The 26,514-nt window shown below is 40.9% G+C and overlaps 1 protein-coding gene across 4 annotated transcripts in view; it reads left to right on the top strand.

The window, feature by feature from the left end:
* robo1 (roundabout, axon guidance receptor, homolog 1 (Drosophila)) overlaps positions 1–26,514 on the top strand; it is a 266,076-nt gene that overhangs the window by 92,548 nt on the left and 147,014 nt on the right. For 3 of the 4 annotated variants that reach the window (XM_078166986.1, XM_078166987.1, XM_078166992.1), the window contains one exon: positions 12,369–12,461. The exons of the other annotated variant lie outside the window; for it this stretch is intronic. In XM_078166986.1, coding sequence (XP_078023112.1) covers positions 12,369–12,461 — 93 coding nt within the window. The remainder of the gene's footprint in view (positions 1–12,368; positions 12,462–26,514) is intronic. 4 annotated transcript variants of the gene reach the window in all.

Here is a 26,514-nt window from a genome sequence, read left to right as displayed (position 1 = left end):
TGCGTAATGAAATATTATGAATTGTTTTATAACCTGTAATTATGTCATCACCTGAACACCCCCTGGCAGGATATCAAGTGGAAACAAGCTTTGATTTAATGAGGTGACAGTTGGAAGGATGTTGTTTGAGGGTGTATTTTAGGTCATATTTTCAGCAGCCATATACCATATTGTGCGGTAATAGTCATTTTCTTTCCTTTGAGGGCTGGTTGGATTGATATCTTTTTTTAAAATCCTCTGGACATTTTAAAAAAAAAAAAAAAAAAGCACTTGCCTGCTTTACAAGTGTTTCTCTGAATTCTGTGGGGAAAATGTATGGCTTAACCTGTCAGAGAAAGCACACAGCGAGTTCTCACATTGTAAATCTTGATCCAGCCTTCATCCCGAAGAATTTGGACTCCAGACTTGCCTTAGGTGATACAGGCTACATTTCCTTCATCCTAAGCCCTTTTTCACTCGACAACCTTATGAATTTCTGTATATTTTAACACATCATTTGTCTTCCTTTTAGCACAACACCACTATCCTGCCAATGCCAAAGGCGTTCTTCTAACAACAGATGAGACCTTGAATGGGTCTAATCTCAGCTGGCTTACCAACAACTTCTCTTAAATTCCTTTCCAGTGACTTGCTGGATGTTTGAAACACTGATCCCTGGGTTTCCTGCACTAAAAATGATATCACAAATTGTGCATGACTGTTTGACACACTTTAGAAGTGTCTAAGTATCCCTATCCAGTGTCATGTAGACCAAAATCAAAAACATGCCACAGGCTTGCTGACATTTCATCCATGTTCCCAGCTGTAAACTACAGCAACTTAGAATAGAACAACAAAAGAAGAGCGATGCTTGTCATGTTAGCCTGCAGATTTGGACTGTTTTTATGGTCCCTCTGTGGTCTCACCAGCTACTTTGCACATCTGTGAACATGAAGCAAAGAGCACTGAGATACTGGCATCGCCTCTGCTACCTAAGCTGCGAGTATTGATCTTGTTGTCTACTGAAATTGTTGGCTTTCTCTTCAGGAGTGCTGAGAAACTGGCTGCATGCCTGCAATGTTCTCACCACACATCTTCTCAGGGCCTCATTTCCATCTCCTCTAATCAGAACTAGACATATTGAGAGCATAAGTTGGTTTATCTGCACTCTCTCATTGGACTGTGAATAGTTAGTGTGTGCTCCAGTAAATTAGCATACACATGTTTCTCTCTGACAAGCACCAATCCGTGGTGGAATGATAGTGTGTGTTTACACAGAGGGAGAGAGAGGCTGGGAAAGGGTGATAGTGGCTGCTGTTTGTTCAATTTGCTTGACTTCAGATCAGATGGTGACTGAGCTGTGACCCAGGCAATCACAGAAAAAATGAACAGAATCATTACCTTGAAGTCATTAATAAACTGCCGTGTGCAAACTACCATGTCTGCGTGTTTCTAAACAACAACCAGAGAGGTGCTGTGTAGCAATTATGTATTAGGTTTTATAATTTGAGCACTAGTTTCAGGCTCTTCCATTAAAAAGTGACTACAGGTGGAATTTCTTAGAAACAGTCCTGATTCTAAACCTGAAAAGAAACCTGTAGTAATTTGTTGGCTCTATTTTTCGGATGCCATTGTTGGCCGGCCAGGCAAATACTTGAATCCAGTCAAAAATATTCCAATAGCTATTGGATGGATTGCCATGAAATGTTGTACATTCATGCATTTTCCTCCTAGTGCCATGGACTATTGGGTTGACATTTGTGGTTCAGAGTGGGCAGAAATTATGACACATAGGCTACTTACAAGTTTTGTTTGGCACTGACTTATAGTGCCTGTAGTAATTGTTACGGGAGCAAAGGAGGAGTCAGGTGACATAGTATAAAGCAGGGGTTCCTAACTCTTGGGTCATGTTTGTAAAAAAAAAAAAAAAAAAAAAAATTAAAGCACAGTGAACAGAGTTTTTATTTTGAGGTGCCATTTCCTGCTGTAGAGTGAGTGGCTAAAGGACAGCTATTTAATAAAGAAAGCAAACTAGCGCAACAACAATGCCAAGTGCAAGTAGTGTGTGAGAAATCTGGACCCCCTGGCTGGACCAGTTGGGAACCATTGTTATAAAGAGTATGACAGTGGTGGATGGGTCAAACAAGCACCGGACTTTCATCCATGAGACTGGTGTTTGTGTCCCATGTGAAACCAAAAAATCAATGTAGAGTTATTTTAACAACAAAACATAGTATCCCTTGTCAACGTATGTCATGTGACATCATGTGACATGCATTATGTTACCTTTGTATTAAAAGGTAATTATATTAAGCCAAACCATGATATTTTTCTTAAACCTAACCAAGGAGTTTTGGTGCAGCTGCAACTGTATAATTACATTACTGCAACCATTAATGGTCATACGAGCAATTTTCTCATCCACTGGTAGCAAAATTATGTTTTCTACGATAGCAAAGACATGACCAACTCTACTCTGCCTTACTCTGCCTCTGATTGGCTTACCCCAACATTCTTATCCTAACTAATCTCACTCCTCTTCCCTAAAGCTAACCAATCCAACCAATGAAAGCAAAGAGAACTAGATGCTCATAGGGAGAGAAGGACGAGGTATGCCTTCGCTATCTTAAATGCAAATTCACCCACAGATAGGTGCACTTAATTCAGTCAGTATTCAGAGGTATTAACATGTGACTTAAGTGGTTGTACAGGTTGGAGGACTTGTTGAAAAATGGCCATATTTTTCAACAGCAGCTCTACTGTCTATTGTGTTTTTTTAAAGTAGAGGTCAGGAAAGAGCCACAGTGTGAGGCAATAATTGCTTCTCTGTGGAGCTATTCTGCAAACATTGCCAAACCAAAAATGCATTTAGTGTTTGCTCATTTGTTTTGACCATAACACAGCTTGAGAGAAGAAAGAGATTAATAGGTGTGCCTGGTGTTAGCTGAAAGCTGGGTGTCATCACATCAAAGACTGTGAAGGTTATACATCACTGGTGGATATTTTCCTCTCTCTGGATCTCTAATTAAAAACTTGCAGAATTCCCCTTGGCTCACGTTAATGGCACAAACAGCCTGTAGGCATTTACAGGCACTGAGGGCACAGATGAACTTGGGATGATAAACAACTATCAAGTCTTTACATCTTTGTTCAACAAATCAGCATGATGTTACTCCAACCTAACCAGGACAGCTAAAAGATAAAAAAGTTTTGGAGTCATGAGTCAAGCGGTTATGGTGACATTTCCTGGTTGAAAAAAGTTACCACTGCTCATTTAAGTTATAAAAGCTCAAGTGAAATTTTCCTTGTGCCGGGAAAGTCAGACTTTGTCATTGGAGCAGCTCCAGCAAATGTTGCTGGGAGGGATGACAGATTAGAGGCTTGGTTTTTTTGGTCTCTAGGTTTGGGAAAGAATTGTTCACATTAACATATTGATGGAATTTTCGAAGATTATACAAAAAACACATGTGAATTCAGTTTGGGGGCTCTTTCCTTTCCCTTTGAATTTGTGTGTGCGTGTGTGTTGGTGAGTGTGTGTGTGTTTGTGTTTAGAGCACATGTGCCTGATTAAGCGAATCGGAGAGCAGGGAAAGGTAGCATCATTGTAGTTTGTCATTAATGTGCCACAGCCTTGAAATGAGGTCTGCATGATTTGCTCCACTGCCCTCTAAACTCATTTGCTATAGTCATAAGCCTCTAGTTTCTTATATACGTGACTTTTTTCCCTCCCCTTGTCTCTTGTCTTCTTTGTAAGGGTAGTGGGAAAAAGGATGGGGAATTTTTTCAGATGTAGGACAAGAGTATACACCCAGTGCATCTTCCACTTAGTCCTTAGGCTACCTTCCCATTTTACGCCTTAACGTCTAGGGGTAGGGTGCCCCAGTTCTTGTTGGAATAGAGGGATAGGGTGCAGTGTTAGGGCTACATGGCCACCCAAACAGAGGTTTTTCAGAGGCACATTTCACACCCAGTGTTATCAGAAATTACTGGCCCAATGGCTGTACAAAAGAACAAAAGAAAGAAACCCACAGATTTATTTTCTTTGTCAATTAAGACTTGAAAATATAGGTAACTATCTTATTATCTTAGCTTAGTGTTGTGTCCACAAAATTTGTTTCAGTTGTTTTTACCTGACACGCTTAGGCCTCCGTACCCAATATGTGGAACATTTGATACTCAGTTGCTGTACCCCTACATTCACCTTTGGGGGTACCCCACCTATAAAGGGGTGTCTACCACCTTGCCTCCCCCCTTTTGCTTTTGTGCTCTGTGGGAGAGGGCCTTGAGTTTGTATGGTTGTGTATGACGGATGATTTTGTTTTGCCAGTTGTCAGGAGAGGAATAAACAGAGATCGCCTCTGAAAATATCCATGGTCTGGGCCTCTTTATATCTACACAAGGCACACATCACTAGAGTCCACCCATTACAAATGTATTATGGTCTTTGTTATTGTTGGGCTTATTAAAAAATTAGCTTGGGTTGTTATTAGCCGATAACTAGCTTCTAGCAGTCCGGACCACTCTGCAGAAGGATGGATGGCGAGGCGTTCAGGTGCCGTTCACTAATAATGGCTTTATTGCAGTCTTCACCACAAAACAATAGACTTGGCCCTGAGCTTATCTAGACACTTAATTCTGCTGACTATCATCACTCTTCTTTGCCTGCCATCTTCACCATGACACCCTATAGAGCTGCTTCCCTTACTCACAAGGTCACTGCCCCCTTGAGTTTGAGTTTGCACTTGTTACTGTTCCTCTAATATCAGTGTAGACTAGCAGGGTAGGAGCACAGGTTGCTAATGTTAGCCAACAGAGAACTGCTAGTGGTCTGGTAACTAAGCTGTGTTATTTTTTTATTCAAGGACTTGTTTGATCAATCGATCCTGTGAAACATAAGTTGTGAACGAATTGGAGTGTCCTGACAACCACAAAAGGCTGTCTGTAGCCCTCGCAAGAGAAATCACCACTGCAGAAAACGGCATATTTGCAATGTCTGGCAACACTGGTTATGTCTGTTCACATAAAATTACAGCAACACAACTACTGATGATGTATCAGGGTTTTGAAGGGTTGTCTTATCATAGGAAGAGATTTCAACCAATATCGTTTTGGGCAAAGGGGCACTAGAAAGCAAGGGCTAGGGATAAAAAATGAGAAGTGAGATTGGACCAGAATATCAGAAAACAAGTAATAACTGTCATCACACAGTCAGCTCGCCCCCACATGCAAAGAAACCTCTTGTATTTGAGCTGCAGTACTTGCAAGAAGCAGGTATTGTAGTGAGAAGTCATGGAGGGTCACTATTCTGGAGGCTGTGGTGGTGCGGATGCTGACGAGCCGCCTTTGAGTCATGACCATGAGCTGCGGATGCCAGATCAGACTGATACACAACAAGCATTCAGAAGCGGCTCACCTTGGCTACAGCACTTTAAATCCTTGAAAGACCTCATTTTTTTCTTACCAAAGAGAAGTCTCTCGCTGCCTCCCTCTCTTTGTGTCCCCATTCCTTCAATCTGTCGGTCTCTGGGCACAGAAAGTATTTCAGTGTCATGGAGATGGACATCTGGGCTTTTGGCAGTTTGTAGGATGCTTGCCTCAGCTCCACAGGGATGTCAGAGTAAGTTCAGGCTCCTCGCAGGCTTTGAACTTATTCAACATCAGTGTTGTTAAACAAAGCTGAGAAGCAAAGGAGGCATGATAAAATGTGCCATGTAATGTAAAGGTGTGGGTACAAGATATCCACGGAAAGTGTTTCACAAAAGCCCATCTTTCAATTTAACATGCTCACTGGGGATAAAACTGCCCTGACAGCAGCTGTGACAGTTACGATGCGAGCTGCTAACTCACTGTGTGTCTGCCAGACACTGAGCATTTCCACAGAACTTCAGTCAAGTGACCATGCAATATTTAGCACCCTCTAAGCCAATCAGCTCTATTCATCTTGGAACTGCCTCTCTGTTTTTCTTTATGAGGTTGGTTGCTGATGCCCTCCAAGCAAATCTATCACTAAGTCAGTTGGCACCTATTTCTACCCTGACATCTGCACTTTTATTTAACCACAATCAACCATTCATGCGTTCAGAGATGAGTTACATTCAAACCTTGAGGACTGACGCGGATGTATTTACTACAGGTTTCGTAACCAACAAAACCGTGTTTGGGAAGAGATACTATACACATGACTGCAGTGTAACTGTCAACAACCAAATCCCGTGTGCATCCGCTCACTCACTCCCAAAATGGCTTTCTGTTTGTCATTGCACTGATGTTTCCTTCAGCTGGAGCAATGAGCTATGAAACTGTGACTGTTAAGTACATCAGAGGGTTTTGTGGAAAAAGATCTGCGAAATCAGTTGATGTTAACGTTTGCTAAAATCTGCTTTACACTGCAGTTCACCCACGAGAACTAATATAGTCCTAATTATTGCAGTTTGTCACTGTCACTATCATTGCTAGGATCTCAAATAACTGTTGAAAACATAATAGCAGTGTGTAAAGTTGAACCGTGGCTGGGACATAATCAAGTCTCTCCTCCTCTTGCTCTTTCTTCCATTCACTCTTTCACAAACAACACATAAAATGTGTTCATAATTTTCCAGTATATGAGCCAACATCATATGACATTTTAGTCTGTGTGTGTTAACTGGTTGATAAATTGTATATTAATCTTTTATTGCCAGGGTCTGAGCAGGGCCTAAAATATATACAATAATGATATATATCATGGTATATAGGTTTCCCTCTTAAGTAATGTATAATAAGTTACACAACTGGCACATAATTATTGCATGTGCATGGAGTTGAAGGTATCATCAATTAGCTATTAATATACTTTACAGTGGTTGTGGAGGCAGTATTTCATACATGATGAAAGTTAAGAGCCAGGCGTTCTGCACGGCTGATGCCAAGTGTGTGTGTGTGTGTGTGTATGTGTGTGTCTCTTTTGCTCTGGTGTGTGTGTGTGTGTGTGTGTGTGTGTCTCATTTGCTCTGTTTTCTCAAGACAGCTGCAGCATAACTTAGTGATTTGTGACTCGCTTTTTTAATACTGCAATTCCAGAGTTATTCGTCCCTTTGAAGAATAGTTTGATATTTTCTGTAAAATGGTCATTCACTTTCTTGGCGAGAGATAGATGAAAAGATTGATACTTCTCGCTTGTGATACTGGTATTGATTTTCTTTTCTAACTCTGGGCAAGAAAGCGTATGTGCATTTCCAAAACTGTCAAACTATTACTTTAAAGGAGCGTTGTGTAAAATTTAAGGGGATTTAGCAACATCTAGTGGTAAAGATTGCAGATTGCAACCAGCTGAAACTTTTCCAGGTTTGAATTCTCTCAGTGTTTATTGTTGGGGAGGTTTTTACCAGGAGCCAAATTATCCACACAGGTCTCATCCGCTCCAAAACAAATTCACCGGGTGATTTAAATCAGTAAAAGCAATGCATAAAGCAGTTTCACGTTAAAAAAATCGGTGTTTTTGTGATGCTTCCCGTCACAGGGAGCTGCTATGGTGGCAGACAAAAAAGGTCCTATCTACAGCCAGTGTTTGGTTTGTCCATGCTGGGCTACTGTAGAAACATGGCTGTGCAATATGGCAATCTCTCTGTATGAGGACCAGATCCTGATGTAGGTATAAACAGCTCATTCTGCAGTAACAAAAACACAAAGATTCATATTTTCAGGTGGTTGAGGTATTCACTAAAGATAACATACTTATATCCCATATCTGCGTATATCCTCCTGAGACCTGGACTTTTGTTTGGTATGCATTTTAAATTTCTCCTAGCTATTTGGGATCAGGATGACCTGATTGGTATAAAATACTAAACATTGTTAACAATAATTAAGCCCCAATGTCCTCAAACTAGACAACAAGAAAGTCCCAATGTCTTCAAATGAGCACTTGTTACTGTTGCTAGAATTAATCAAAATGTCATCAGGTTTTAGACCTTGTCCCCTTTTGTATCGGGATCGGCAGACTGCAGAGATAGCTGCCATCTTGTTTTTCATGGATTAGTGCATTGTGCTCTTACTACCACTAGATGGCACAAAAAAGTGTCCACGAATGAAGACAGCAAGTCTGAGTTAAGTAGAATGAAGTATAAGGTCAAGTAAATCCAAAATATGATGTCGTCAAGTGAGGACACAGGGTCTCAGGAGGATATATCCTCCCAGACCCTACACACTGGACATTTAAAGGCATATTCTCAGCAGATTGCTTCGACACCATGTCCTCACATAGTTACACAGTTATGGTGTATGCAGTGTCTTCCCACAGCTGGCTTTAATTAACATGACAACGACAGCAGCTAGAGAGGTGATGCATGCATTGTGGTTTTCTTTTTAAAGTAAAGCTAGATTTGATATTTGAGTTGTTATTTGATGTTTTTACAGGCAGAAACACCACCTTCTTATTCACACAGTATGTTATTCATCTCCAGATTTGAATCTCAGGGGCTTTGTGGTTAAATGTGGCTGTCTTTTTTTTTTTTTTTTTAGAGTTATAGTTATTTTAAGAGTTACAGACAAAAATGCTGCTCCACTTTGACTTTGTCCTTTTCTTTCTCTCTGCTGCAGTGTGCACTCACTGCGTATGTATGTATTATCTCAAGGCCTGATTAAAACTCCATTAGTCATGCAGAAAACAAAGAAAGTGTAATCAAAATGGAAATGAGTGTAATGGTGCCGTGGAAACAGATGAAGCGGACAGACTAGCTTCTGCTGAAAAAGACTTTTTTTTGGGGGGACTTTTTTTTTTTCTGTTTGTCTCCTTTTGTCTGTCTTCGGTAATAATGAAAGCTATTGAATCCGAGTTCAAAATGATGAAGATACTCTTAAGATGGCGTTGTGGACTGTGCGCCTAGGAGCAGGGACTTCATTTAAATGAACTTGCAGAATGAAGTCCACAAATGAACAGAGGGAAATCGTGTTGGCTTTGCCCCACAACTGGCTTTCTTGCTGTTCATATTTTTGCTCTGTCATCAGGCAAAAAGTAAACAGATGTTAGGGGAGAACATTTTCCAAGAAACCAATTTAATCATTGAAATTGCTTAAGGTCATGCTACAGAAATATGCGGCCTCTCTGATCAGGCTGTGTGAAGGAACTTGTCCTACAGCAAACAATCAGTCAGTCCTGTTAACAAGCCCCAGAGTCAGACTCCCCACACTCATCATTTTAAGGCCATCGATCATTTTATACAGGCTGCCAGGGCCGGAGCGCTGCTGCCAATACATGACAAGATGACAATGAGACAACAGCTATAGCCTCTCCAGCTTCTTCCCTTACATCTATTAGGAGCTCCCAGCGTTTGTCAAACTAAACAACCTTGACTACAGAAGCAATAAGTTAGACATCAGGTTTATTGCCGTGTCAGGTTGTACAGGGGGGTTGTGCTGATTGGGTCCACGTCACCACAGTGTTGCAACCAACCACTCAAGTCAAATCTAGTTAGAGCAGACCTCATAATTTATGACTACAGTATAGAAACAGAGCCAAACGCCTGCGTGGCACCCTGTGGATCAATCCATGAAGAAAGGCTTGTGACCCAGAAAAGAGGACATGCTCTCATGTTTTAGGAAGGCTCAGGGCCAGGACTGGGGCCAGTTTTGGGGCCCAGGAGGAATGACTGGAGGGAGGCAGGCCTGCCTTTGTATCTTTTGGTAAGCAGTCAGTTATCTGCACATGTGCCCCATTAATTAGCCAACAGGGGCGCTGGGTGCAGTGTTGAGGCTAAAAGGGGGTAGTGAGGCAACACTGGGGTCCTGACTTTCTGATGCCCCAAGGGCAGCTGGGTGCACCACCTGTTAATGAGCTCTGAAGTGGGCTCTAATTGGACCACTGACTGTGGACCACACAGGGATTCAGACAGAGAAAGGGTCCACATGAGGACATAAAGAGCAGATGCGGTAATCAGTAAGGCCTGATGGCAAAATAGAGATATCATGTATTCTAATGGTAATATTTGTATTGGTTAAGGCTCTACTATTTTTTTAGGTGTCTTTGTCAAATATGAAATTTAATTCTCCATTATAGGCTTGATATGTATTTAGATTCGATGAGACTATTATGTCCAGTCAGTCAGTGTGTCAGACATTGGAACATGTCATACAGCAGGTCTATTGGATTGCAAATTCAGTTGGACTGAATTTTAAAATCAGGTAATGTAGAAGTGCCAGACATTTTCAGCAGCCTTTAAACCAATGCAAATAAATGTCAATATCAATGCTTTCAATGCACATAACTATATCAAGTGGCAATAACAGGAACCAGTAACACTCTACATCTGTCTCTACCGGTGTCTCCTTACCTACCACTCCCCACATCATCTGATTATATTTTCCATCAAGGTCAAAGACAAGTTTTTAGGAAAAGACAGAGGACATTTTTTTGCCTATTCAACCACGGCCTTGATTTTTTGAAAAGCTTCTTAGCACAGTCTGAGCTGAATCACATGAGAAAATGATTTGTGAATGATATGATTGGTGGTGTCGCTATACCGATCCGTACATGCTGCCTGATCAATAGTGCCCATGTGCAACTCAACAGTGATGAAAAGGAAGGGAGATGGCTCATTTGTTATCTACTTCCATACACTGTATGTAGTTTGTATATTTTGTCAGGCAACCATATCAGATTTATGTACGCTGGGCCACTCAGATGTTGCTTCTGGGTCGGATGTGGCTCGCTGGCCACAGGCCTGCTGTACACTTTTGTATGTGTTTTGGTTTGTACATGATTGTTAGTGGTAGTGTGTGTGTGTTTTTTCCAAGACAAAATATAAAAGGCTCCTTGTTTTTGAACAGCTTTGCATTCTGATATTTGTTCCAAACTACTTTTTGTTTCCTCTGAAGCAGATGTTGCATTTGTTTTTAATTTGTCTGTTTTGAACAGATTGAAAACACTACATTTATCTGACTGGTGTCATGCTGTAAGTGTGTCAGACTCATCTTGATGTCTGTGTTTCTTCATGTCAAGCGTGTACTCATCTCATATGTCATGTGTATCATCGCACTTCATTCATGTGCATGACTCCGAATAACCTACGTGGTTATTTTTTGCGTGACTCAGAGGCTCTGCTCTCCTGTAGTGTTGTCAGTCAGACGCTGCTGTTTGGATAAACAGACAGACAGAGAAGTGCCAGATAATAGGTTTGGCCCAGCTTGAGGCCCTTTAACTGTCACATTAATTTGCAACACCACAGGAGCAGCAGGGGAGGAACATGATCACTGCATTTTGAATGTCTTTTTTTTGTGTTTTGTATCATTGATGAGTCCAAAACTGTTGTAAAGTGGGATTTGGGGTCATTGCTGCATTTGGAAAGTGTGCTTAGATTTTAGCTGTCAATTCTCTAATGGAGGGAGGGGCAGATGAAGTGACGGGTCACCCTCTTTTTTACACTCCGGTGATCTAAAGCACTCTCCGGTGAACGATTCTGTCTGCCCGTCTGCTGTTTATCAGAAGTGATGCCAGATCTCATTGAGGAAACAGATACTTCCGACAGACTGCCTCTCAGTTAGCTAAAGGGGTTGGGTGCTCTTTGATTATGATTCCTCTTACCTCCCCACCCCAGCCACCCGCCCCAAATTAACCCCTTGTCAGTGGGCCACAAAGAGAATGGGCATGGCCGAGTCTGATTTATTTCACACAGAGCCATCATAAGGGCCCAGTTGGCCTGCCTTCTCCCCCATAAGCCATTTCCACCCTGGCCCTCTTGGCCTCTCCTTTTCTCGCCACCCCCAACTGTTCCGCCCTCACACCTCCTGTCGCACACACTCAACCTGTCACTCTGGAGAAGACACAGGCACAAAGACGGGCCTGAATCAAAAGGAGCTGATTAGTAATTAATGGTGCATCAGTGTATTTGCATCAAGACGGTGTGTGTGTGCATGCAGAGTGGCGTTGTCAATCATGCAGAGTGTGCCCTGGCCCTCCCACCTCTGTCCTGCCCATGTGCTCCCTTTGGGGTGCAGCCACTTATGGCTATTGATATGGTAGAGAGGACTCTGTTTTACACCCACACATTTACACTCCAACACAGGACACGAGAACAGCCTCCTGCTGACCCCAGACAAAAAAGCTGCAGACTGCATCAACACATCATTCTGATGGATCTCTACTCATCGACTGGTTGACTTGTGTCATTTTGTTTCTACCCGACACACCTGGATTATACGCAACTACTGAGATTGTTAATGTTTGTTGGCTGCAATGTGGGTGTTTGGATTCTGCAGCCAGAGACAGAGTTTACAAGGATGGAGCCCGGCGCTTCTTTGTGTGTTGGCTCTCTGCTTGTGTCAAGGATGCAGAGGGCTGGAGGTTTGGACCGTGGGTGGGGAAAGTGGGCAGAATGCGTCTGGGTTTTCAGTCCCTGTGGTGTTATTGTTGACAGAGACGGGAGTCGCTCAGGATGGGGCCATTGAAGGGGCAGCAACACCAGCTCCCACCACCGAACACGAGGATGACAACTCTTTGGGCTACACAGGTACTGCTGCTGCTTTCTCATTACGTGTCCTTGCATACATACGTCACCACTGGGAAATGTCAAGTTGATCCTGGGTGAAGGAATGACTTTGGGTTATTTAGTACAAACTTCTTTCACTGAGACAGCACACATTTAGACTTTTTTCACGTATAATCAAGCAAGGCATGTGTTGTCTATCACCCCGGGTATACAAACCTGTTATATAGAAGCCTACTATTGAGAATAGTAATCAAAGAGATTACCTAATACACTAGGGGAGCCAATTGTTTACATTTTTTTTAACAGAATCCCCCCACGGCTGAAAAGACTGTTTAAATAAGCTTCATTGTCAGAAAACAGTTTCCACATAAATATACATTTGAAATAGGGATGTACTGACTGTGAAATTGTGGGCCAATCACAACAATGCAGCTGACACCAACACCAGTGCTTTTTGTTTTGGTTGTTTATTTTGTTTCTACTGTTATTTATGTCCCCTTCTGAAATAAAAGAAATAAAAAAATCTATTAAAAACATTATACCTGACTTTTTTAAAATCATTCAGCCCCTAATTAGACTCTGAATGAGCACAAATTCAGTCATAAACATCTATGCAACAACCTTGAATATGACATGTAAACATCTTTTTTGGAACTGCCTCAAAAAGCGTTTTTACTATGAATTAAGGCTGTCAGTTGATTAAAATATTTAATTGTGATTAATCACACGATTGTCCATAGTTAACTCCTGATTAATCACACATTTATTATCCATTGTAAATTTGCCTTAAAGGTATATTTTTCAAGTTTTTAATACTCTTATCAACATGGGAGTGGACAAATATGCTTACCTTATGCAAATATATGTTTATTATTATTGCAGCAATCCAAAACAATGACAAATACTGTCCAGAATATTCTCCCGAGTAACCTCAAAGGTACTGCTGAGAGCATACCATGGCAAACCCAAGCTCAGCAAGCAACAAAAGGTGGACATATTAACCTGAATGTAAGAGTACTTAGCAATAATAACACAATATACTGTACAACTTTACACTTGTAAAGGTTAACTAAACATCCCTTTGTTTTAAAGCAGCTTGACGTACTCCTGTGGTAACTCAATTCACATCGACAGCAAATGCAAATAACTTTGGCCTTGTGGAGAGGATCATCTGGCAGGGATTGGAAGCTGAACTTGACATTCAAATGATGCTTTTCTTTATCCATTTCTGCTTACCATCCGTAGCGTTACCTCTGCATCACTTCCCGATTTTCCCAAAATACGACATAAAATGTCATATTTACCTCTGTAAGATCTATTTATTATTGCTGTGAAAACATCAACAAATTTCTCCCTCAAACAACTGTATTTATTTTAGTTCTCTTTGTCAAAAAACTACATTTTACGAGGTTGCATTTGAACTCATCATGAAAACTATAATTTACCATCACCCAATAGTCATTTTTACTGAATAGAGCTTAAACATGTAATATTATAAATCAATTCAACCTCTATCAGCTGTCTGTCTGCTAACAGGTGCTGTTACCTAGCTCTCCTACGCCGATGGCAATATGAATTTGTTGTTCACAATGTAGCATAATCAGAGAAAAGATAGGGGCATCCTCTGATGTGTCGATCATGAGTTTACTGTGTCCTTTTGTCCCAAAGGCGCCCCAGGGAAGATCTCTGTTCTTTCCCAAAATTGTTTTCTTTTGTCCTCAAGACAACATTAGTCTCAAGCCCTGCTTTGTGGCCTGCACAAAGTTGATGTGACAAGAGAAAAAGATTGGCCACTAACGTCAGTGAATGTAATTTTGTTTGCCCATAGGCTGATAGCAGTCAACAAGTTGAATATGGGCCAATACAGATACTTGAATCGGTGCATCCCTAATTCAAACATGATCTTCATGTTGTTGCTGCTTAGAGTTTCTCAGGTCTGAGTGTCGAAAGAGGAGAATTATGGGAAAAAGAGGCACACAGCGCTACTCCAAATGCTTCAGTTAGTGCAGCCGGTATCTCTTCAGACCACATAGCTCTGTGGGGAAATGAAGAGTCGGAAATGGAGACCTCACCTGAGGGACTGGTTTGCACACACATGAACACACACATGAGCACACACAAAGGATTCATGTCTGGAGTAAATTAGTGATGACACATGTGTTTTGGTTGAGGGTTTTTTTGGGCCCTTTCCCCAGAGTAAGAGTAAAAAGTGTTCTCAGTGTGTTGTCCCAGCCAGGGGACCTACCTCAGGTGGTTTACTGGACCACACACAGCTTCAGCAAATGTTGTGCAGAAAAAAGGAAGTCCAAATTTACTGCCAAACCTGTTACAGTATGAGCTTCATAACTGTGTGTGGTGGCTTGGCAGCTCTAGATTTCATTTTGCTTGAAATTCAGACAATAACTGACAAAACCATACAATTATCATCAGTATCATGCTGCGGCTTTTGTCAGTGATGCCAAGACATTTCAAAAGTTTGAGCCCAAACAGCTATTAGTACAGGAATCTTTCAATTTAAACTCTGAGTTTGCCATATAGTCAAGGATCCCAGTTTTCAGCAGACTTGGCTTTGAATGAGGCTTTAAAGAGGAAAATCATGTTATATCTGCCTGACTGCATTTGGGTTCATCTTTAGAATGATAAATCTGTCGGGTGGACAGTGCCAAGAGTTCATCTTTAATCTGGCCATTTAATCCCATCTGTGCATGAAAATGAAGGAAATCGATCTGGCCCAGTCAGTGAATTGGAAATGAGACTAATGTGCCCTAATACCTCAGTCTGCCGCTGATAGAACAAAGTGGGCGGCTGCCAAAGACTCCATTTCCAGAGAGCGTGACTCTTTGGATGGAACGTGAGGGTAATCTTGACAGCTGCCAGTTTCAGCTCAGGTGAAAATGGAATGGGCCTTCAAGCATTACAGTGAAGAGTCTTTTTAGTGTCTGGTTGTTTTAAATTGTGTCTTTGTCATGTGATCTCAGTGACCCTCATGGAGAAAGGTTCATCAATTTATGAGTGAGTGTCAATTGTTTGTCTGATCTCACTCTTACACATGACATCGAAGAAGAAGGTGGTGTGTCCTTGTCGTCCTTACACAATGACCTGTTGGCAGGGGCATCGTAGAGGGAAAAAAGTGGGACTGATTACCCAGGGCCCCAATGGGAGGGGGGCCCTCAAATGCCTGGAATGAAAAATTTGGTTTTATTTGCAATTTTTTATTATGTTGTATAAAAAATAGCGGAGGTTCTTTAAGGTCCCTCTCACCCCTTAAAAATGCAGAATGGTTTAGTCCGCCCCTGCACTATCATCTATTAACACAGCTGGAGCCGAGTGACCGACTGCTAATGCTGCTGGAGCGCCAACGCACATTATCATGTCTTCCCCCAGAAAGGAAAATCAGGTTCCAAAAAAGTAAAGAAAGAAAGGAAAGGGAAAGTAAGCATACTGACACTGTAAAATAAAAGATGCATTGAGAGATGGGATCAAGCGGGAAGGGGCGGGGGGCCCCCAGCGACTGCTTATGTACAGGGCCCAGACTTTGGTGCTGCGCCCCTGCCTGTTGGTGCTTTCACTTGATTCTGAAATAAAGGATAGATGTGTGTGGAGTTGAGTGAAGGACTTTTCATCAGTGTGACTAATACCGTAATCTGACCCATTTTTACATCATATAAAACCAAAAACAGCTGTAGCGGTACTGGCCAATGACACGGTAATGTCTTATATGATAGTCACCTGGGATTAATACAGCCTACTGTGAATTTTATAAGGAACCACATGCTGACCTGAAGTTCGCAATACATTAAAAGTGTTTTTTAGTGGTCCCCCAAGACACTGACTCTCAGCCAGCTCTAAATTGTTTCCCGATATCAAAGGGCTTTGCACAGAACTTCACATCCATAATAAATGAGACTGACCTGCGCGAAGGCAGTGGATTAGAGAGGCACGCTAAAACTCTCGCACTTACACTTTGCTAGCCGCTGCTTGGCAGGCAGACACACACAGAGGAGACAGGTCTTTGGTTCTTCTGCCTCGACATGAAAGGCTGAGCGTGACTTCAGAGAGCACATCAGCACTCACATCCTCCCTCTCCGCTGACAGCTTCCATTGCGTTTGTCACAGATCACAAAGGACGGCAACTTCAGAGAGCTGCTCTGTTTGTCAGGTTATGGAATAAAGATAGGGAGAAAGTGAGGGAATTTAAGGTTGCCGCACAGTCACCACTGATTGGCTGCAGAATAAAAGGGTCCAGACTACTGTAATGCTGCATTTTATTCTCCTCTCAAAGTGGTCACCCCATAATGTCTACAGCAAACCATTCACTATACTGATATATAGTATATATAGACAGGTGATGTGAGAACAGAGTCACTGCTGAATGATGGCAAAGATTGAATAGACAGCATAGAAAATATCTGTCACACACACACAGTGCAATGCAGGCTCTTATCTTTTTGGCAGAAATACATGCACAGCCAGTGATGAAGATAAAAGGAGTCTGTGTGTGATTATGATAACTTGTTCACACTTGCATCTTTCAGCTTGCCAGCTGATGCTACTGAGACTAAGAAGACTTCTGTGTAATTCATACTAGAGCGATACAGTGCTGGTTGACGCGTTGCAGGGCATAAATGATGCAACATCATATCTTATCGCCCCCCTCACCCATCTCCCCAGCTCTCCTTTCTGCAAACAAGTTAAACATAAAATTGTCTTTGTCTTCAACATCAAACATTTGGGCACGCTGACATTTCTCTCAAACAACATAAACAAGCCTCAGAGGAGTTCTGACCTCCGGCTGCTACAGTGAGAACGCATACCATCACTGAGCTATGAATTCAAAGTGTTGTGTGACACAGTTCTGTCAGCTGACACTTTGTCACATGCCACATTTTCACTGAAGTATACATTAGCCTAAAGCCTTATTTATACTTCAGTAAGAATGTGTCATCCAATATGCCACAAAATTCAATATACAAAACCAACTGTGAGTGTTAATAAAGGGGTGTCGTATTGGTTTTTGTAAGTTCACAGCTGTGATTCATTTGGCATTCTTAAGTAGAAAAGTTCAAACTGGTGAGAACAGGGTGATGGCAGCTTGCCCCCAAACATCTGGCAGAATGGTACAAATGCTTTGGTAAGACATTTAGAGATCTACTTGAATTGTTTGCAGACATCAAAACACTGTGTGCCAATTTTTTCTTTGCAAATGCTTCTTCATGATCCATGTATACACATCTGAAGGAAATTAGAAAAGGTAATGTTCCTGTACTGACCCAGTATGTGCTTTTGGATTGGAAATATTGCACAAGAACTATGATAATTGAGGCCAAAAAAGCTGGAAGAAACAGATTTACAGGTCGAGTCAAAAGCAAAAAAAAGAAGAGTTTTTACTAATTCTGATGACTATTTTTTTTTAATATTGGTCTTTTAATGTAATGTGATATTGACCTTGACCCCCAAACTTCAAATGAAAGCTGTCTCAACATCTCTACACACTAAAACTGAGAAAAATGTCTTCAAGGTTTTGGATATTCAGCCAAATTTGTCAAAGGTAGAAAAGTGGTATTGCATTTATTAAATAGGTATTCATAAAGTTATTTTAATGGCTAAGACACATGATCAATTACCAGAATTGGGGGAGAAAATTGATACAGCATAGTATCGCAATATTTTTGTCCGTAAATATCGTATCGTCACACAATGCAAAGTATTGCTTTTTTTTAATATAAATTATTAATGCTACAAATACATATTAAACTTTAGGTAGCCCACTAGAATAATGTATGACTTAAGTTTATTGAGTTTCAGATTTTTTTCAACTACACAAACCACCTCAACAGAAAAAAAAACACTAGGCAGAAAAAATAAATAATGCAAGGACTGACTTATACTTATAGATAAAATAAAAACTAATAACCATAATGATAAAACAATAAACTGAAGTAAGATAAGATAAGATAAGATACACCTTTATTGATCCCATAATTGAGAAATTCCAGAGTCTATTAGCATCAGTTGGAACTGCCTATGTAACACCCACCACTGTGTTTTAACATTCATTGTCTTGTTCAATTTTATTTGAAAATGAGGGGACACCCGGAAGTAAATCAAAATACCAGTATTAACATGACATAAATAATCTTGTCAGAGTCCAGCCATACCACTGTCAAATGTCCATTCACAGTCCATGACAGGTGTCAAAAAAGTGTCCATGTAATAGCGTCCATATAAATGTTTCCTTCCTCCAGCTGCGCCATCGCCACGTCCACCCACCTGCAATCAATTGCTTTTTCAATCCAGTAGATACATTTTGCTGCAAAAAAAAATGGCTAAGGCAAGATGAACAGACTAAAAACCTTATTTTATTAGATGAAACAAATGTTGACAAAGTTTTCTTTTGGGGACATAATTTACAGTTGAAAAAAGATGATAAATTGCAAAATATCACAATATATTGTATCGCAATACTCATATTGCAACATATTTAAAATCGCAATAATATTGTATTGTGACTTGAGTATCGTGATAATATTGTATCATGGGTGATTCCCACCCCGATCAATTACTTGACATATGACCCCTAAATGCACTTGAATAGTAGATCCTACCTTAGTTTAACCCTAAACAGCTATATAGGTAATGCAAAGACAGAGTGCAGTAACTACATTTACTGTGTTTTGCTTTGGCTTTTGTTTGAATTTTGTAGTTACTGCAATTTTTACACCCTTTTTTTACTAGAACAGAACAAGATGGAACCAGGACATTTTGTCATGAGATAAAAGTGATATCCAAAGGTAGAATTTCAGTCATGACTCAATTTTGACCCAAATTGTAGTAACTGTAGTTTGCCTTTTAAGAGCAGATCTGACTGAGTTTAACCATAATCTACCACTATGTCATTATTTTTAATAATAGGGATGAAATGTTTCATGTATTACTTATGTTTTATTTGTTTACTCAGCATTCAAACAAATGTAAATGCGCCTGGGTTAGCTAAAATATTATATATATATATATATATATATATATATATATATATATATATATATATATATATGCAATCCTGTTGCTTGATACTATGTATCCCAGAATAATAATAATAATAATACTACATTATGTACAATAGTAAAAAACATATACCATATATTTAAGATAAGCAAATACAATATGAATATGAATACAGTCATAGTAGAATTAAATAAAAGTAGCAACGTTCTGAGAGCTTTGCAAAGTCCCTCCTTGCACATCAGATAACACTTTGTCAGATGCTGTTCACATGCATATAAGCGACAGCCAAGCCAGTTTAATAGGAACAAAAATCAGCAGGACATGTTGCTACAAGTTGTTGCTCCCAACACTTCCATTGTTTTGTGGAGGAATAAATAATTCTTAGATCACTGCACAGTTAATCTCTGCACAGAGCTTTCTTGTTCACATTGGTGCCCAGCTAAAATAATTTTATTTAATTCAGGTCACACTTTTGAGCAGAGCATATTACTACAAATTGTTGCTCGACTTCATAAGTGGTGTCTATTCTCCACTTATTGATGCAGAGGTGGAGATACAGGGCACTGACAGCTTTACCGTGAGAGAGATGGAGAGCTCTACTCTCTATTCATCCTTTGCTCTCATTACTGAGCTGTTGCGCCGGCCTTGAGTCCCCACCCTGAAATCCAATTTCTTTGACAGTGTCACCCCCACATATATTACCCAGGAGTCACCACAGCATCACAGCGGCACATCTCCACGACCCTCACTTATGTTCATCAGTCTTAGTGTCATGATAATCATGATACAGGAAGCACAGAGAGTGCTACAGGCTCTCTCACATATTATCCTCACATATTATCCTCACCAGCAGTGGTGCTCATTTCCTACCAGTGCAACAATAGAGACAGATCTCTGTCCACGCCGCAAGGAGCGATTCACATGAGATATAATTAGTTATAACCATGTACTAATGTCCTACACGCAGTTTCCCCACAGCCTCTGTGCTGCTGAGGCCAGTTGAGGTTTTTTTTGTTCCCCATCCAATCTCTTTTCATCTCCCTGATCCACACAGCTTAGCTTAGCACTGTCCCAGGAAATGGGTCTATTAGCCATTCTTGTCAGGATAGATAGTGGAGTAATGTGGTCAAGAGGCACTGGAGTGGGGGTAAGATTTGAGATGGGAGTTAGCGCAAGTGCGCAAGGGTCGAAAGCACAAAGACTATGAGGTGAGAATTAAATTAGAATATTCAGATTCACGTTTCTAGTGTCCTCATGATAATTGGGAAGAAGATTGGATAGGGTTTCACTAAGTGCTAATAATCAGCTGCTCCTGCCCAGTCAAACACACTTAATTTCTCAGTGAAAGGATAATAAGTGTTTTCTTGGGATGTAAAAGGGTCACATTCTTCAGCGTCTCCAAGAGGAGAGGAGGAAATGCTGTGGCTCCTCTATCGCACACACAAACTTGTGTGACCACTTTGTTCTCCATCACTCATACACATTACAGTGCAATGCAGACAAGTCCAAAGTGGAGAAAGATGTGATAGAGAAGGGAATCTTTCACATAGGACACCAGAGTCAGGCACCCCCTGTGTGCTGCTGGTAACCTATCTTCAGAAATACATGACTTCAGTTACACAGACTGAGTGCATTCAAAAATAGATTCTGATGATCTGCTCAGTTTCCAAAGCATGTTGTTGTACCTGTCACATAATGCTAAAGAATAACTACATTACCATAAAGCAACAATAGTGTTAACACCAAGCCCTTGTATGCTCGTCAGGCCCAAAAACTCAGAAGTCAGCAAAAAAATTTTTGGCACAGTGAGCAACTTTAACACAGGTGAATGAGGGGCCATCTTGGAAAGCAGTATCCAGTTTTCCTTAAAGATCTTAAAGCTCCAGTGAGTAGGATTTCAGGGGATATGTTGGCAGAAGTTGATTTTTATATGTAAGTAAGTATGTTTTCTTTAATGTAGTCTTACTCATAAATAAGAATAGTCATGTGTGCGTTAGCTGAGAATGAGCTGTTTTTATCGACATAGCAAGCAGGTCCTCATCCACAGAGATTGCCATGTTGCACCAGCATGTTTCTACAGTAGCCCAGAACAGACATACCAAACACTGGCTCTAGATAGGGCCATTCGTGTTTTCGCGTCGGCCACCATAGTGAGCAGCCCCTCTTTGATAAGAGCGCCAGGAAAACACTAATTTCTTTAATGTGAATAAAAGGTGAGCATGCATTAGCAGGTGCTAGGTTAGCAGCCTGTCTCCAACATGCCGCACAGCCTCAAAGAAACATCGATTGCTCACATGAAACTGCTTCATTCAGTGTACCAGTTTAGATAAAAGGGTCAGTTTGTTTTGAAGAGGAAGAGACCTCTGTGGGTAATTTTGCTCCTGGTAGAAAACGATTTACACTGAAGGAATTATTACCAGGAAAAGTTTGCAGCTGGTTGCAGTCTGCAGCTAGATGCCACTAAATCCCCCTAAATATTACAGTACACACTGTTCCTTTAGCACACCTGTGTCAATACACTGTCAGATCAAGACAGCAAACTAGAGTGTAAAATATTGTATTAGCATAGTGTCTTTATTTGCCAAAAGCAGTTACAGCCACTCTGTAACATACAGCGAGGACTGAGTTATTTTTTTCTTGGACAACACCAACTTTGACATATATTTTATAGTGTTAGCTGTATAACAGCTGTAACTGCACAGCTGTGTAGATATGCTGGCTCACATAAGGTGTACCTCATAAAATCCAAGCCACTGATGAATTTTAGGCACAGCTTCATCAGCCAGAGAGTCATTATTTTGTACAATAGAGGGTCAGGAGTGTTAAGTGAATGTTATAGTGACTCCAGTTCTTTGTCTGCTGCCCAGTACTATGGCTGACTGAGTTTTCAGAAGTGTTATTCGTTATAAAAAGCATGTAGCCTACTGTTGATACACTTCTGAGAAGTCATATGTTGTTTTACAGTGCATTTATACATGATCGGCTATGTTATAGTCAACTTGTTCAATGGAAACAAGCTGTTTACTGAAGTTTCTGGTAATACACAGTAATTGCAGAGGAACTGTGGGTCCCTCGTAAATTAGATCTTTGTTAAATGATCCACCCACAGCAGCGTCTTTCCAATTACATGACAAAACACCTCGCCTAGTTTATATGTGCATTTCCAGAGCTGACGCTGCCTTCAGATCAATTAGCCATCTTTATGAGCAAACACATAAGGAGTGCTTACCACCCTGTGTGCTCCTCCCAGCAGAAATTACCCTAATAACTGTCAGCCGTGACTGACGGCTTGATGATCTGTAAAATCATTGCCGGTTTTATTGGTGGTGATGTGATTCGTGCAAAGTCATGTTGTACATGAAGTTCAGTCACAGCCAATATTAAGCTTGTTTCTCTGAGACTCAGTATGAGCTGTAGGGGGCTGTGGAGCCTCAGCGGTGCGGCTGTGTTTCAGCAGGGCTCAGCGTCTGTGTGTAAGAGAGGGGAATATCACGAGATTGGGAGGGGGGCTGTAAATCTGAGCAGCACCTGCTCCCTGGACTCTGGCGCGTGGTGTGAGGTCAGCAGCGCCAGATATCCCATCGATCATATTTATTACATTCATCACAGCGCCAGTTTGTTTTGGCAGCTGATCGCACCAGGGAAAGAGACAGAAAGAATAGGCTTTTTATTTGAGAGACAGGGAATGATTTTAGCATGAGCAGTGTCTTTGCATTTTTCTCTGCTCGGGGTCTTCAGAGAGAGATCAGTCACTGATGTTGGCTCGAAGACCCCACTGAAACCACAACTACTGCAGAATGATATTCTAAGTTCAGTTCTGGAAAGTTTCTGGAAGAAATAACTTTGAAAAAAAATATTAATGTCCCATCAATTCTCAGCTCTGTGACAGTTTGGGTTTGCTTTTGAGGTTTGTCAAGAATATTGAAAAAACAATTTGTATTTTTACTCCTTTGATTGATTTCTTCTTCATAATATGAAAGAAAACACTTAGGAAACCAAAGTATTTGAATCAGGAATGTTTATCTATCCCACAAAAACTGCAGAGAGTACTATAACGTGGGCACAGACTGACTTTTTAGCCACAGTAGCGGTGCAGCTCCTGGGACGGCAGTGTTGTTCTGACTGTTGGTCAGTCCACCCACCAGTTTAGTCCAGACTGAAATATCTCAAAAACTATTGGATGGATTCCCATGACAGTTTGTATAAACATTTATGGACCCCAGAGGATAAAGCCAACTGACTTTGGTGGTCTCCTCATTTTTTCTTCTAGCGCCACCATGGGGTTGACCTGTGGTTTTGAGTGAAATGTCTTGACAACCATTGAACAGATCATTTAGAATTTGGTAGACACATAAATCCCCCCCTCAGGATGAATTTCAATATAGTTGGTGATCCCCCAACTGTTCATCTAGCACCATCATCAGGTCAAAACTTTAATTTGTCCGTTTGATTTAAAGGTCCAGTGTGTAGGATTTAGTGGCATCTAGTGGTAAGGTTGCAGAACTGAAATTTCTCCCATGTGCCAAGCATGTAGGAGAACTACAGTGGCTGATGGGAAAACGCAAATGGTCTTATCTAGAGTCAGTGTTTGGGTCGTCCATTCTGGGTTACTGTAGAACAACATGGTAGACTCCCTTGAAGATGATCAGCTCTATATGTAGATAAAAATGATTCATTCTAAGGTTAATAAAACACAACAATTCTTAGTTTCAGATAATTATAAACTAATGAAAACATAGTTATGAACATTACCACTTCTGCTGATAGATACCCTAAATCCTTCACACTGGACCCTTAAACCAAATACCTTCAAAACGAATGACATTATCATCAGCCTCAGCTGTACATTGTGTTTAGCGCTAAATAGCAAGTGTTAGCATGCCAAGATGCTTAACTAAGATGATGGACATGGTAAACATTATAACTGCTAAACACCAGCATGTCAGCCTTGTCATTGTGAACATGTTAGCGTGCTGACATTCATATTTAGCTCAAAACAACAAAAGTACAGCCTCACAAAGATGCTAGCATGGCAGTAGACTCTTAATGCCTTTGCACACTGAGTCGTTTCTTTTCGTCTGAAATTGTTGCACTTCTCAAAATAAATATGACTTCAAGTTGTGTCAATCATGTTCGCAAACTGAGTACGAAATTTTCATCCGTCATTAAAAAATTCTTTTTGCATTCATCAGAAACCTTGAGACACGTTTGACCAAGAAGCAGTGAAGGAAATGTTGCGGCGGGACACAGCCGCAACAAGACAGAGGAACGAGGCATGCAGAATAATTTCATAACTCAGATAGCTCAAATTTCCATAGGTCAGGTAGTAATATTCAGGTGGACAATGATAATGATGAGGAGGAGGATGTGGTCCGCACACAGAATGTGAGGACAGAGAGGGAGGACAGCTCCGCCCCTTCAAGCAGCTGTGGTGCCACATGCAAGACTGTTAGGGAATGATGATGGCCAGATAGGTAACTCCTGGTAGTAGAGGTAAAGGGGAAATGTGTCTTTTCATTTTATCACATAGTGCGAATTTTCACAACAAATAGAACAATAAAACACACTGGAGTCAGTGAGCAAGGTTTCTGTACGTAACAATTTTTTTCAGATGACAGATTAATGAAACACATATGAAAAAAATGGACTCATTGTGTGAAGGCCTCTAGTCTTGTTCAATGATGTGCTTTTGTATCAAAATACAAAATGTGGTTCTGATGAAAAGGGAATTGAATGAATGTGGACAAACTGGCCAACTGACCTGAACACACACACAATCTGAAAACTGAACGTTTGTACTAGTTTGTCACATCAAAGAGTCACACTGGTGACAATGTCCTGAATGTGTTACTGGTTCTCTTTAGTTGAATTGGCTACTAATTGTGTCATTTCCTCTCTCACTGTCCGTGCTGTCAATCTGTATACTGAGAAAACTTTCTCAGCTTAGCTCACATATAGGATGCAGTTGCGATGTATGAGTTTTGAATAATGCGGAAATTGCTGTTTATTTTTCCCTTTAAATAATGGTCACATTGTTGCTGTGATTGAGCTCTGCTCTCTATTGTCTTGTATCTAGCTGCCATGTCATTGGCTGAGGTCCAGAAATGATAAGAACAAAAGAATCTCTTGGCTCGGTTACCCTGAGCGCTACTGTCACTCATTAAAGCTCTCCTGACTCTAAACCAATTAAGCCAATTAAGCATGAAACACAATGCTGCTTGTTTGTGCCATTATGCAGCTCTGTGAGGGAAGAATGAAAAGAAGAGCAATCCAAGGACAGTCAGAGATACTTTAATATTGTCTAATTGTTGTCAGATCTTATCTTCTTGTTATGCTAGTGCAGTCACACGTGGAAATGCACAAATTGGATACTGTAGCACTGAAGTGCTGCATTGTAATCATAATGTTGACTACTTGTTACTAACATAATAAACTTCATATCTCTCCATATGGAACATAATCTCCCAGGAGCAGAGTCGAACAGAAGCAGCTAATAAACATTTTTTCTGACAATAGAAGTGCAGAACATTCTTGGTAACTTCCGAAACGTCTGTTGCTGCAAATATTCCAACATCTGACTGTATTTTGATGTTGCTGCCAGGATGTTATGTGATAGCTGGGTTATTTTAATCAGCCTCCACAGGCCATGTCGAGGCTGACGCTAAACAGATGCTAATGTGAGGCCCATTAAAAGACACAGGGAAAGAGGGATTCAGTGTGCGCAGGCAAGCGGAAAAGCAACAGCCTGTTTATCGCCTCATCCTGCTTTGTGCTCCAAACCTCGTCGCGGCATCCTGTGAAGCTCCCCCTCTTTCTTTCTCCTCAGTGTCTGCGCCCCCCCCCCCCCCCCATCCCTCCTTCTGCCTCACATTTCTTGCAGCAGCGTCATGCATGGGGGCATTCCCTGAACAGAAACAGATTTGTTTAGTTCTCCGTCATTTTCTTTCACTGGACCCTTGTCTTTTTTATCATGTCTGAAAGCAGCACAGAGAGGCTATAGTGAGAGGAAGAATGTTCTCACTCTTCTGTTTATGTTTTGTTACAATCTGCCTTGCGTCTTACTTGCTTT

This window comes from Epinephelus lanceolatus, chromosome 4, assembly GCF_041903045.1.
Source record: "Epinephelus lanceolatus isolate andai-2023 chromosome 4, ASM4190304v1, whole genome shotgun sequence".
Classification (NCBI taxonomy): Eukaryota; Metazoa; Chordata; class Actinopteri; order Perciformes; family Serranidae; genus Epinephelus; species Epinephelus lanceolatus.
The sequence above is the reverse complement of the archived record's forward strand: the minus strand, read 5'-3'. Positions and strand labels throughout refer to the sequence as shown.